The sequence below is a fragment of the Strigops habroptila genome, chromosome 17 (genome assembly GCF_004027225.2).
Source record: "Strigops habroptila isolate Jane chromosome 17, bStrHab1.2.pri, whole genome shotgun sequence".
Lineage (NCBI taxonomy): Eukaryota > Metazoa > Chordata > Aves > Psittaciformes > Psittacidae > Strigops > Strigops habroptila.
The window spans coordinates 1,199,286-1,209,620 of record NC_044293.2 but is presented as its reverse complement, the minus strand read 5'-3'; the positions used below and the strand labels follow the sequence as shown (position 1 = coordinate 1,209,620).

General features: G+C 45.2%; 2 protein-coding genes across 3 annotated transcripts; one reads left to right on the top strand and one right to left on the bottom strand.

Moving 5' to 3' along the window:
• Window positions 1-207: 207 nt before the first annotated feature.
• Window positions 208-5,296, bottom strand: CD3E (CD3e molecule). Of its 2 annotated transcripts, none has more exons than XM_030505534.1 (8): window positions 5,212-5,296; window positions 3,372-3,481; window positions 2,197-2,217; window positions 1,883-1,903; window positions 1,236-1,433; window positions 922-1,074; window positions 666-712; window positions 208-490 (listed from the first exon to the last, which is right to left on the bottom strand). In XM_030505534.1, the coding sequence occupies exons 2-8, from the start codon at window positions 3,418-3,420 to the stop codon at window positions 434-436; spliced, it is 546 nt and encodes a 181-aa protein (XP_030361394.1). In that variant the 5' UTR covers window positions 3,421-3,481; window positions 5,212-5,296; the 3' UTR covers window positions 208-433. The 2 variants fall into 2 exon arrangements, with proteins under 2 accessions (XP_030361394.1, XP_030361393.1); XM_030505533.1 differs by lacking the exon at window positions 5,212-5,296 and adding an exon at window positions 3,589-4,178.
• A 70-nt stretch (window positions 5,297-5,366) lies between these two features.
• On the top strand, window positions 5,367-10,327 carry MPZL2 (myelin protein zero like 2). Its single transcript, XM_030505529.1, has 6 exons — window positions 5,367-5,526; window positions 7,612-7,778; window positions 7,957-8,167; window positions 8,384-8,528; window positions 8,978-9,065; window positions 9,576-10,327. The coding sequence occupies exons 1-5, from the start codon at window positions 5,448-5,450 to the stop codon at window positions 9,036-9,038; spliced, it is 663 nt and encodes a 220-aa protein (XP_030361389.1). The 5' UTR covers window positions 5,367-5,447; the 3' UTR covers window positions 9,039-9,065; window positions 9,576-10,327.
• Window positions 10,328-10,335: the final 8 nt, after the last annotated feature.

Sequence of the window (10,335 nt, the reverse complement as noted above, 5' to 3'; positions counted from 1 at the left end):
GGGCAGCAAAACAAAGATAGGCTATGAACATGAGAGCTGGAAGCCAGTAACTCTGAGAAGGACCCACGCTGTGCCCACTGGCTACCCAGGGTGGCACAGGGAGCAAGTGGAGGCACTGGGAGCGAAATGAAATGGGAGGGAAAACCAGAGCATGCAACTAGAGCAGAGAGACAAGTGTGAGGGGAAAAGGAGGCCAGGAACCACGAGTGAGGCTGCAGTCCTTTAATGAGGAGCAAAACTTATCTTGCCAATGTGCTCATCTGTGTGTTTTCCCTGATGTCAAAACAAAAGTGGAAGGAATGCAGCAGCGTGGGAGAGCGGATGGCAGCAGATGCCTGTGCTGTGTAGCATCTGCCTTATCCCAAAATGCTGAGCTGGGCAGAAGCACTTAGCCCCTTTGCTGCTGTTTTCCAGCCTGGCATCAGTAGGAATTTCAGAAGCCCCTGGATTCCAGGCCTGCATACACTTCCCGCTGGCCTTTCCGGATGGGCTGCGGGAATAGCAGAGATGTTAGTTCGGGGATCCTCATCAACACACTTGAAACAGCACCATAGTTTGGCTGGATGCTTCTTCAAAGGAGCAAAATGCATAATGCTATGGATTCCCAACTCTGGCCATCCCTCCCCAGCCAGCAAAGAGAGAGAAAAAATGGAGGTACTCCATACCTCATAGTCTGGGTTTGGAACAGGGGGAGGACGCTGCATCTTCTGACCTGCAACAAAGGCAAAGGGAGGTCGTCCTTGGTGAGAATTCATATAACACAGCACAAGGGACTTTGATGGAGATGATCCAAGGGTAATGCATATCACGGGTCAACTCTCATGGCTTTCTTATGAGCTTAGAGCTTTTAAAGAGGGCAAGTGCTTCATTTAGTGCCTAGCAGACATCACAGAGAGCAGACACGCCTGAAATGGCTCTTACCTCGTGGCCGACTGCCAGCACTAGTGCTCGCTCTCCCCTTCCTGTCTTTGCTGAAGTAATAGACCAGAGTCAGCACCCCGAAGGTGATGAGAATATCTGCACTGATGATCCCTGTCACTGCCAAGGCATCCAGCTCCGCACAGTTTGCGCACACTGCCAGGAGGAGAGATGAAGATGCTCAGAGATGGGCACTCTTCCTTTCCAGCAAGCAAAATCCAGGCCTCACTCATCTGCTTGGTGCTAGCTCCTAATATCCATCACTGAAACGTGTAGACTTTATCTTTAACCCATAGACCATGTGCTTTTTCACTCACCTTTGGCATTCAGGTACATTTCATACTTCTTGGCACCTGATGAACAAGTCACGCTGACAGGAGAGCTGTCGTGATTCTCTATAATGTACTTCTGTGCGTCGCTGACTCCTTTTGCTCCAGTTGACTGCCAGGTTATGCTGCCTTCAGTCAAGGGACATGTGATTGTCACTGTGGTTCCAGAAATCTCCACCAGGAATCCTTTATTGGAAGATGGGCCAACAAGAAAGGAAACCAGCATTACAAACAGCTTCTGAGCAGGCTTCGCTGCCCTCCCTTGATCCCACCACGACAGTTTGCTCTGCAAAACCTTTGATTTGATGGTACAGTGTAGATTCTCTCTGTGTGTGTCTTCTGCACTCGTTTTCCTTTAGGTTTTTACGCTTATTCTTTGCAATACTGAGTAGTATCAAAATACCATCCCAGAGTGTTCAGCTTTATGTCAGAGAGCCTGGCCTCCTCCCATTCGCTGTTCTGTTTACACATACGCTTGCTGGTCTCTGCTTGGAGACCACTAACAATAATCAGAGCAACTCGTTATAGCTGATTTTTGTGATTGGTGATGACTGCCTTTCAGTCCTCACCTGTGAGGCATCTGCAGTCTTTATATAGTGCTAAATAGTAAAGAATGTTGGTTAAAATACACTTACCCTCCTCTGTTCTGGTATCATCTGCAAAGGAGAGAATAATGTGTTAACAAATCAGCCTGCTATTACCCGACTGTGTGTTGCTGTTGGAAAATGCCCAACCCTGCTTGGGGATCACTAGCAATAATTAGGGACATTCAAAACAGGCAGTTTTTCAAGTCAGTGAGATCAGTAGCAATTAATGAACAGTGATTTTTTCCCATCCTACAGTATTTGCAAAACTTCAAAGATTTCTATTTGACTTTTATTCCTCACTTGTGAGGCATAGTTGGTCTTTTTATCATAAATAGGTAAGAATGCTGGTAAAATACACTTACCCTGCTGAGCTGTGGTGCCAGCTACAAAAAGAAAGAATAATAGGTGTTAAATAGTTTAGCTACTGATATCATGCACCTTTCCTACTTCAAGGACATCCTTTCTGAACTCAGTTGCTTGAAAGAGATGCTTATACTCCTATAATTGCGCTAAAGGCATTAGAAACATTTTGTTAAGTGAGAGAGGATGTTGTTTTGAAATGAAGTCTTTTCCTTTGGAAGCCATTTTTAACACAGCCTAACGCAGAATGGAAATCTGAGTAATTTTCTGACCCAGTTTGGAAGAAGGGTTGTTGCAAGCTGTACACCCAACAATTCTGCTTTATCGTCATGGACCAAAGAGTGCTGGAAAATCATGCCTGGTCTCTGCAGTAAGAACCACTATCCTCTGCAAGAGTGTACTCTCTGGAGGATTGGACCCCGACGCTTGGTTTAACGCTGTAGTTTATCTATGTGATTTTTCTCTCTTGGTTGGAAACAAGTAGCTCCATTAAAGTCTCTGGAGCTAGAGTATTATAGAAACAGTTTTTAGGAGATGTGAATAAGACTTGGGTTTGCTTTAAAGGCATTTGTTGATAGAAATTAACGTAAGTAAAGGAAGGACCTGATGCGTGTGTTCAGCGCTGTTGTCTTATCCCAGGTAATGTTTGCTTTATAATAGGAGTTACATGTAACAGAACTGTAGATTTGGAATTCCACAGACATAGGACTTGCCTGGAGACAAAGTTGTGTGGTGCTTTTTTCTTTATGTAACATGAATTTAAATTGAATTTAAAAATTTAAAGAACAGGCCATTGCTAAACTGAACATTTTCAATCTTCTCAAAGAACAGCAGTTGGTATTTGCAGCACATTAGCAGAATAGCTGTAGTCTTATTGTAGTATCTTTTAATTATCTTTCAAACTTATCTCTCAGTTACCACCTTCTTTATAGTCTTTAGAGATACTCTGCACATCACCCTAATCCAGCTTTCTAAATGCTGGTCAGTTCAAACTGGTAGAGTGGAAATTGCTGCCACTCCCATGATAACACAGTGAATCTGAAGTTATTTACTCCACAAAATGGTTTAAGAAAAGTGCATGAATAAAGTGTAAAAATGAAATTTAAGCCACAGAACCTTCTAGTTTTCAGGGCAGCCACCCTTCTGGTCCCCATGGGCATTGAGCAGCCGTACTCACCCACACACAGCAGGAGTCCCAGCAGAGGCAAGGACTGCTCCAACCTCATCCTTGTGTTCCTCCGTCTCTTGCTCTTCAATACCACATCAGACGGGCATCACTGAGGCTGGCTGTGAGGGAAGAAAGCACACACTGGCTTTTCAGGTGCTCCCTTACAAGAAAGAGGCCCAAGATGTTTTCCCAGGATTGTGAACTGAGCAGTGCTGGGGAGACTCACTGTTTCCAGCGCAACCTGCAAGCAGCTAAGACACGGAACACATATGATAAAATGAGCCCATGTCAGGAAGTGTGGAGGCTCAAAACGTCTTCCTGGAACGTCACTGACAGCAAGGGGTGGCTGCTCTGCACCAATCCAGTTCAAGTCTCATGAGTCCTGTTGCAACTGCCCTTGGAGCAGCAGGAGAGAGAAACAAACCTGGATTCCATCTGCGGTCAGAACCTTCCTAAGAAGTCTTCACGGTGAGTGCTTCTGAAGTTCAAACCACTGCGAGCAACTTAACATAGCAGGGAAATAAAGGAACCAGAAACACTTCAAAGCAGCTCAGCATCTAGAGACACTGTATGGCCCAGAACTGAGCCTGTAAGTGCCGGGCTGTAAAACCTGGGAGGTTTAGTCACTGATGATGCAATCTGGACACAACTTTTGTTATTTTGCTCTAATAAACCCATTTGTTCCTCCTGCCTTTTCAAGAGTGGCGTTTGCCAGCTCCTCATCCACACTCTCCTCTGTACACATACTGACAGCGAGGAGGGCAGCAAAAGCTGTGGCTAAGCACAGCAACCGCTGTGCTGCAAGCCTCGGACCTGAAGCTAATGTCTGCTCTCGATGACATGCTCTCCTGTTAGGAGGGAACTAACTTGCTTACCTGTGTTGCCTTTTCTCTTCAGTTCTTCTGTTCCGGGGCCTGACTCCACTAGATGGGGCTCCAGCCCTTCTCCGGCACCTTCTATACCCGAACTTGCACTTGGGATGGGCAGAGACTTCCACGCCTTGTGGGACTGCGTCAGGGACCTTTCCGGCTTTGCTTCCAGCAGGGATGCTGGCACAGACAGAGCGGGAACACACTGTCTTTCCATGTCTCTCTGCTTGAAGCCTACAGAGGTGCCAGCACTGTGTTTATGGCTGTGAGAGCAGTGGGGATTTCAGGGTATGCGTCTAAAGCAGACAGTGCAAAGCCAGCCAAGGATCCCTCCTTCCTCAAGGGCACTCTGTGTTTCTGCACCTGCCACATACATCTCAAAGGACTCCTTTCCAGATGCCTGGAAGGATGGAGCTGGCTTCTTGCTCCTTCCCAAGTGCCCACCATTTAGTGACACGGCTAATCACGCTATTTCATTGCTCTCTTTAGCTGTCAGATCTTTCTTCTACTTTTTTCTGTTTCAAAGTGAAACAATAGAGAGTTTAAGTTGCTAGTGAGAATGCCAAGGACATGGTGGTCTCTTAACAGCTGGAGTCAGCAGGTTTTGAAAGATTTTGAAAGTTAATAAAGGAAGGGAGCCCTTCAGAACAGTCAGAGGTTAGGACATCCTCCCCATCCCTGCCTTGGCACCACTGCAGGGAAAATTAGCATCAGGCTGTGTTTCAGTAGGATATTTCCATCTTCTGGATGTGTACCCACACTGCTGCCACTGACCGAGTGTTTGGGTTGTTTGCAGGTTTGGGCCGAACAAATGGCTCTCATTCCTTCAAGCTCTCTATAAACACCTTCAGGCAAATCTTCTTTTGGAAGCAAATTTACCTCCCACAAGAGGGGAGTGGTTTCAGGTGGAAGCTGGGAGAAGAGATGATTGCAACACAAAAGAGCAAAGGAATATGGGAGGCAGAAGAAAATAATCTTACCTTGAAAGTCTCCCTGTTTTACACACAGAGGTGAGCTGTGCTGGCCGCACCTTGCCTTTCAGTGCCAGGGCAGGGAGTGCTCTCTGACTCAAGCAGGAGAGTACTTGCGTTGCTTTGCAAGCCAACCTGAGAGAAAAGAATTTGCTCTGCTGTGCTGGGAAGGCTTTGAGAAACTCGTCTTTCATCCAGTTACTGAGAACCTGAAACAAATTTTCCTTTCTGGCACTGCTCAACCCATGGAGTATGGACTTGTCTTCCCGATGCATGGCTCCAGCTGGCTGGGTGCTGTGCTCTTCCTTGGGGTACAGCTCCGAGGTAAGGAAACCTGGTAATGTCTGGCCTCAGTTGCCATCTTGTCTTTCCTCTTCTGATCCCTTAATTATCATCCTCATTAAGGCAGTGACTTTGTAGGACTCTCAGATACTTCTTGTTGACGATTGCTGCGATTCTTTCGGGTCCGGGTTCACTGCAAGCGACACGAAGTGATTGAGTTTCTTTGGCAAACAGGTTTAAGTGTGTTCAAGCGGAAGAACAACACTGATCTCATTCTGAGCTCTGGTTACACATCTCTTTCTCTCCTCCCAGGAACCTGGACTTTACTCCTAGGTGGTTTTTTTTACCCTGTCTTTGTTACTAGACAATCAGAGATTGTTAAGCAGCACTTGGGTTTAGATCCTTTACACAGCAATGACTCCAGACTGGCAATAAACTGGCTTGAATTTTTAGTGGTTTATATCAATATAGCTGGATTCTAACACCATGTCCTCCTTTCCCAAATGCATCAGCACATGGATATGCTCGGGAATCTGTCTTGGAAAAAGTATTTTACACTTATTTCCCACAGTTGTTCTTTTGAAGGGGTTTAAAATGAAAAGATTTGACACTGAAACTTTGGATGAGAGAAGAGCTCTGCCAAAGAAGTTTTTCAATGTGAACGCCTTCAATGTTTTGGTGTTTCAAATATTTTCTCCTTTGAGAAAAGAAATTATTTGGCAAGAAGTCTTGGTTATAAATCATTTTCTAATACAGGAAATGTATTGATTGTCTTTATTATGAAGCCATATTTCACAACTCCAGATAAATGGGGTTTTTTGCTTGAATCACTCTGGGGGGAGTTAACTCATCTTACTACAGTGACAGGAAATCATGAATATTTACTTTTTCGGCTGGGTTACTTTGACCGATAAGGAAAAGCAAACTAATGGGAGCACATGGTCAGGAGCAAGGAGGACTGTCCCTTTCAGCAGCAGCAAGATATTTAGCTCAGCACTGCTGTTTGTGCAAACTACCCCACTGACTCCAGGAGCTAAAGCGGGCAGGCAAGAAACAAAGCAGTTGTGGGGGAAAAAGCGAGAACTGTCTGGGTAGCACAAATCTGCCAGTGATTAAACTGTCTGGAATGGCAGGGCAAGCCAGAAGACAAGTAGAGCTCAGGCGTGAGAGGTATCTTCAAAAACATCTTTCTTCTTTCTGTGTCTTGATGCTGTCTCTCTTGCTGCTTGTCTCTCTCTCAGGGTAGCATCGAGTTAGCCGTGCTGTCTTATTTATAAACTCTCAGCTGTGGTGGTTTGGTTACCAGATGATGTTTCTTTGACAAAAATATGCTTACAGATTTACCTTCAGGATTTCCCTCAGAGTGCCTCAGCCTGACCATGTTTGACTGTAGTTGTCCACCTGGGCTAACATTCTAACAGGCACTGCTTACTTCAATAAGAGCAGTTTTCACCATGATACTCAGGCTGATAATACAAAGCATGTAAAGGAAAGTTCTAGCAACTGTTCAATGCGGCTCAGCAGTCCTACTTAAAAGGGTGCGACTGCTTCTCTGAAGAAACCTGCTTGGGGAATTGAGTGCAATAGAGTGCTATCACTTGTGAAAATGTGGGCAGGCCAAGCTCATGAAAAGTTATATATGGTATCATTAGTGCCAGTCAGGAGCAAGTACATATTCAAGGAGGAGTGGCATTTACAACAGCATTGCACCTCCTAGATGTCAAGTTTACTCATGCCTGAAGAGAGACGTTTCCCGCCAAGACAAAGTACTGTCCCTGTAGGCAAGTCCTTTCTCAGTGGTCCTCTCTCAACCAGTTACCAAGTCTGTAAGTGTTTAAGCACTTAAGCACTGTACCAGCAGTTCAGATGAATACAAACTCCCTTGAAAACAGCATTGTGCAGCTTGCACATCAACTGAAAAGATCCATGAAGCACAGGGATCTATTGGATTCTGCATATGCACGATCATCTCCTTCAGTAATTATATCTATCTGCTTGGAACTGGCAGGTTAAACGTTGACAGGGATAGATAAGGCAGGCTTTGCATAGAATAAATGCAGATAAGGAAAACTGATGAGCTTACTCCTACATAGCAGTTTTCTTTAACGCCTGCTGTTTTCCCTGCAGCACTGTGGCCTGCGGCAGCCATGGAAGTTCACACTTCCAAGGAGGTGAATGCTGTGAACGGCACTAACCTGCGGTTGAAATGCACCTTTTCCAGCAGCAGCCCTATTAGCCAGCATCTGTCGGTGACCTGGAACTTCCAGCCTGAGGACCTGAGCTCTCCTGAGCTAGTGAGTGAGACTGTTATTGTCCATTTCATGGGTGCACACTGGCCCAAACAGACCTGTCCCAAGGGCAAGCACTGGGTAAACCCAGTGAATGCAACAATTCCAGGTGTGGGTATGGGCAAGCATCCATCACAAAGACCATGCAGTGTTTTGGAATGACAGCTTCTTCTCTTTCCTGTAGGTATTATATTACCTGCAGGAGCCCTACAACCTGCCTGCTGGACGGTTTAAAGAGCGAGTCACCTGGGATGGGAATATTGAGCGTAATGATGTTTCCATCATGATCTGGAATTTGCAGCCCACTGACAACGGGACATTCACCTGCCAGGTGAAGAACCCACCAGATGCTGATGGGGTGATTGGTGAAGTGAGACTCCGAGTTGTGCAGAAAGGTGAGAGGCCAAAAACCCTCCAGAGGCCATGTGAATTTAGCAAGTATTCCTCCATGTTTGGGAGAAAGTATGAAAGAAAAGGGTTATAAAGCATGAGGGCAGTTAATGGATACAGAGAAAAAAGGAGCCTGAGGAAAGGTTATATTCACAGATATAGGTTCCCAGTCGCATTCTAGGAGGTTCCTGCTGTTCATTGATGTGTTTCTCTCCATGCAGTGCATTTCTCAGAAATCCACTTCCTGGCAGTGGCCATTGGGTCTGCTTGTGTTCTGATGATCATTGTGGTGACAGTTGTGATTATCTGTCGACACCATCGGAAGAAAGCACAAGAGAAGAGGATCGAGGTGACAGGCACTGAACTGTAAGGACAGGGGAGAGAGAGAAAGGCTTCTGGAAAGCTTGCCAAATGCCTCTTCATAGCTATTCTGAATTATTGGGTTTGGACCCTACCCTAAGCATCTACAATGCAAAACTGCCAACACAATTATCAATAATTGTCTGCTTATGTGCAGTCAGAACAGGGCCCCGGGATAGACAAGCTTTGGAGTCCTCATTTTGCTCTTGCCCTTCGCAGTAGCTCCTCACGCAGAGAAGGATCCATTGTGGTGGTAGCTGGCAGATGATCACTCTGTTCCAGGAACCTGACACTGTGGTCACCATGCATGTAGCATGTTTACTATCTCATCATGTAACCTTGTTACGTGTTACGTATGCTATACATAACTCAGAACGTGACTGCTGCTCAGGATACGACACTGATTTGGGCTTTTTTTTCTTCCCCCTCCCCTCCTCTCCCCCCTTTTATAACAGTAAAGAAAAGGAGAGGCTGAAGACGAGAGAACAAAAGGAAGACAGTCCGTTAGAAGACTAAGGGTCTTTGATGGTGTATACACTGCAGGTATCTATTCAAACATTCTCTAATTAACATCCTGGTGTTTCTGCAGGCTTCTGAATACAGTTTTACTTTGGTGTTTCACTTTTATTCACAATCAACAGCCTGTGCTAACCATAAGCAGAAACAATTGAGACCACTTTGCTCCTGAGGAGCCTTCAGAGAGAGACTGACAACTGAGCAGGCAGTGGAGACAGAACTGCCTCTTAGCTGTAGCAGAGATTTCTCCTCCCTAGCATTGCTGCTTCCTATGACATGCCTGCTTTGTGGATAAAGAGGAGTGAATTCATTTCCTTTCCCCAGTTTTGAGCCTGCTTTTTGATTCATTGACTCTTTATTGTTTTAAAATTGCTACAGGAAGACTGAGACTGTTTCCAAGTTTGCTGGCTTTGCTGAAACATTACAGCATAAATTTTACTCATTCAATTTCTGAGGTCAGCAGCTGCCTCTACTTTGTTTTCAACAATAACTCTGAGTAAGGAACCTCTTTGTTTTTCTTATAATCTTTCTTCTTAGGTACTTCTAAGGGAGATGCTGAAAGCTTTAATTTTGGATGTTAGAACAAAGCTGAATTACAGATGCCTCATGCTGGGAGTGTGGTATCCCTGCTCAACCTGAAATTCTGGCAAGGAAAGAGAATGACATTAACACCAGTTGTAAATTTCCTTCATTGAAGCAAAGCAGGAGGAACTTGCCTCGTGAACAAGGAACTTTCCTTCATCTTCACGCCTACAGAATGTGAAGAAGTCTGCTCTGACAGAATGCCAGAAGATTGGAGCAGAATGCCAAGCTACCTGACTGAGCAGAGATGCTCAGAGTGTCTGAGCAGATGCTGTCTCACACCTTAGAAATCACAAGGTGCATTTGTGTTGCCCTGTTTTTCCTCCCTCAAAATCCTCTCTGGCATCGGGTGTGTGAGGAGGAGCCAGTTGCTACAGTGTAGTTTAAATCCCTTTGCCACTTCGAATGGGAAGCATTACACTTTGGGAATGTATGCTGTTTCTTTTTAGGGATAACATTAACCGGTTGCTGTGTGTTTTGTATTGACCTCTTGCAACTTCTGAGGTCACTGCCTTCTGCCAAAGCTCCAACGCATTGAAACTGCAGAGCTGTTAAAGTATTCAAACAGCACCAAATCAAAACATTGGCCTGTTTAAGACTGTCTTTATGACTTTATATCTATCTGTAATGTGCTGGCCGCATTATCTGTCTGTACGTTGTAATTTTCAATTTCCAGTGTCATAAATAAACGTGCCTTGGGGAGAGCAGTGATTGT

Bases quoted from the DNA above. Each gene is read 5' to 3' on its own strand.
- CD3E (XM_030505534.1), bottom strand. From the start codon at position 3,420: ATGAGGTTGGAGCAGTCCTTGCCTCTGCTGGGACTCCTGCTGTGTGTG. The intron at 1,904-2,196 runs GTAAGTGTATTT...TCTCCTTTGCAG, and splicing joins TGGCACCACAGCTCAGCAGG to ATGATACCAGAACAGAGGAG. The intron at 1,075-1,235 runs GTGAGTGAAAAA...TCCTCCTGGCAG, and splicing joins AATGTACCTGAATGCCAAAG to TGTGCGCAAACTGTGCGGAG.
- MPZL2 (XM_030505529.1), top strand. From the start codon at position 5,448: ATGGAGTATGGACTTGTCTTCCCGATGCATGGCTCCAGCTGGCTGGGT. The intron at 7,779-7,956 runs GTGAGTGAGACT...TCTTTCCTGTAG, and splicing joins ACCTGAGCTCTCCTGAGCTA to GTATTATATTACCTGCAGGA. The intron at 8,168-8,383 runs GTGAGAGGCCAA...CTCTCCATGCAG, and splicing joins ACTCCGAGTTGTGCAGAAAG to TGCATTTCTCAGAAATCCAC.